The sequence below is a fragment of the Panthera uncia genome, unplaced genomic scaffold (genome assembly GCF_023721935.1).
Source record: "Panthera uncia isolate 11264 unplaced genomic scaffold, Puncia_PCG_1.0 HiC_scaffold_363, whole genome shotgun sequence".
Taxonomy (NCBI): domain Eukaryota; kingdom Metazoa; phylum Chordata; class Mammalia; order Carnivora; family Felidae; genus Panthera; species Panthera uncia.
The window spans coordinates 50,656-52,973 of record NW_026059499.1 but is presented as its reverse complement, the minus strand read 5'-3'; the positions used below and the strand labels follow the sequence as shown (position 1 = coordinate 52,973).

Genomic DNA, 2,318 nt, shown 5'->3' with positions numbered 1-2,318 from the left:
AATGTGTTTGGTTTCTCAGTTAGGGGAATTTAAACTCAACCCCAGTTGGTTTTTAATTCAACGCAATCACCAAACTTGATGAAGTGCCATCAAGTTATCTAAAAGAAAGCAGTTTACTGCACAACAAAAGAGTTGATGTCATCCTAGGAGCTGCCAAACTGTCAACCGTTTGGAAAGTGATTTTTAGGGGGGAAAATGTAAGATTATAAAAAGCACGTAGTTCTTAGATTTGCCTGTCCTCTTCCAAGTGTCTGGTGATTTACATGTATCTCTTTCCATTCTTTTTAAATTTGGTTTCCACCGTCAACATTTTCATTTTAAAGGAATTGTGTAATCATTTCAGCTCAATGCAGGATAAATGCTACTCTTTATAATGCATGGAAAGATCAAGAAAAAAATAACCTTATATGCCTTTGAAAATAGTTAAAATTAGAAGAAGGGAACAGTGTGGATTTTTCTTTTTTTTTAGTTTCTAACATTAAAATGTTTAAACATTAGTTGTTAATAGTTAGAAATCAAGTACTATATTCTAGCTTGTCCAAGAAATAACCCAAACCCAACTCTCAGCTTTCTTTAAATGAAATAGATATATAACCAATAACTCTTATATCTCAGGCAAAATATTATAAGCAAGAGTGATACCTGCGTTGAATTTCTCTCTTTCCTCTTTTATTCTTATTTTCACTTTTGAGAAAGGAGTTAAAAATCAGGTAAGTACCGAATTTTTTGGAAGAAATTATGGAAGAAATTTTTACAAAATGCTATCAGAGAAAGGCTGTGAAATGAATTTTTATAAGTTGCCAAAATAATCATGACTTCCTGATAAGTCACTGTAAATTTATACTCATGTTGGACTCGAGCACTCTTGAGTCTCTTAAACTAGCCATCAAGTAAACCAAATCTAAGTTTTTTACATCTTACTTTATGAACAAACATTAGCTATTGCAAATCAAGTACCTCTGGACAGGTGTTATTACCCTCACTTGGTGAAGCCGCTTGTTATGGATCTTAAACTACGTACACCGCAAAGCAGAGCTCTGAGTACCGGCCCCTCAGCCCAAATGCATCGGCTAGACTTTCAGGTGTGTAGACTACAGCAGGAAAGGATTCTGGAGGACGCATTTCAGAGTGAAGTAGCATGGATGCCGTCAGCCAGGTCCCCATGGAGGCTGTGCTCCCCAAGCACATCCTGGCTATCTGGGTCATTGTCCTCATCATCCTGGCCATCATGGTCATCATGACCTCCTTATTGCTGTGCCTGGTCATTGCGATCATTATCTGTCACATGCAAACTTATTCTGTCCTCAATGGGACTGAGAATCTCCCAAGAGGGGCAGTGAGGGATGTGGGTGGTGTCCCCTCCCCTAGCCTCTTCCTTCTCAGAAAAGCGACGGACAGGCTTTGTTGTGTGAACTCGGGAGCTTGACACGTGACAGGAGATCTGAGCTCTTGTTTGGATTTTGCCACTGGCCAGCTGTGTGAGTTCAGTCAAGGGACCTAATTCTGTGGGTTCCGGGTTTCTTTTAAATGGGGATCGTGATCTCTGCCCCTTCTGCCTCATGGGGTTGTAAGAACCAATGGTTTGGTGGAGGTTAAAGCTGTTTGCGACTGTGAGCAGCAAACCCACCACAGATACACAGGGGTTACTGCTGAATGCTGAGAAGCTTTGAAGAGCCAAACAACCTAATTACTGATGGTGGACTTCAAGGTGGTGAGGGAGACACTGGGGGAAGAGGAGCCTTTGCCAGCGCCCCTCCGGTCAAACCAAGCAAAGGCACCCTATCCTCATTCCAAGGGGCCGGCAGCACTTTGGCTCAGAGTTATTTTCTTTGCGGTGCCCCTCCCTCATGTTATGTAATTTGGAGGGAATTACGCATGGCAGGGGAGGGAGATGGGTAGAACTTCCCAGGACCTCTGTGCCAGAATGTCTACAATCAGGAGGAGGGCTCTGCCATTTCTTGGCTACGCAAGGGACCTGGGGTGATGGGCTTCTTTCTGCATTGGAGTCTCATCACTTTGATAGTTGAGCAATGTGGGAAAACACACGGTGGCTGAGTTCCCTGGCCAGCTTTCACGATCTCCAGCCCCCACGCCCTTGTGTGCCCCACACTTGAGGAGCTCTGTCCCCCCACCCCAGTACCTGCTATATCAGCTCTGTGGTATAAAGTGCACGCCCTTCATTCCCTCCCACCAGCACTGCAGCCAATCTAAGCTACAGATTTTAAGAGATCTTCCAGGGGGTTTTGGAACTAACTTAAAACAATGATGGTTGTTTAGATGCTATGATCTATATTTATAGAGAGAGATTTCTGGACTGC

General features: G+C 43.3%; 1 protein-coding gene across 1 annotated transcript; it reads left to right on the top strand.

Moving 5' to 3' along the window:
* The first annotated feature begins 1,138 nt into the window (after positions 1-1,138).
* Positions 1,139-1,426, top strand: LOC125918002 (small integral membrane protein 3-like). Its single transcript, XM_049624063.1, has one exon. It carries the CDS (start codon positions 1,139-1,141, stop codon positions 1,424-1,426), a length of 288 nt encoding a protein of 95 aa, XP_049480020.1.
* Positions 1,427-2,318: the final 892 nt, after the last annotated feature.

What these genes read in the sequence shown, in the direction of transcription:
- LOC125918002 (XM_049624063.1), top strand. Translation starts at nt 1,139, where the DNA reads ATGGATGCCGTCAGCCAGGTCCCCATGGAGGCTGTGCTCCCCAAGCAC.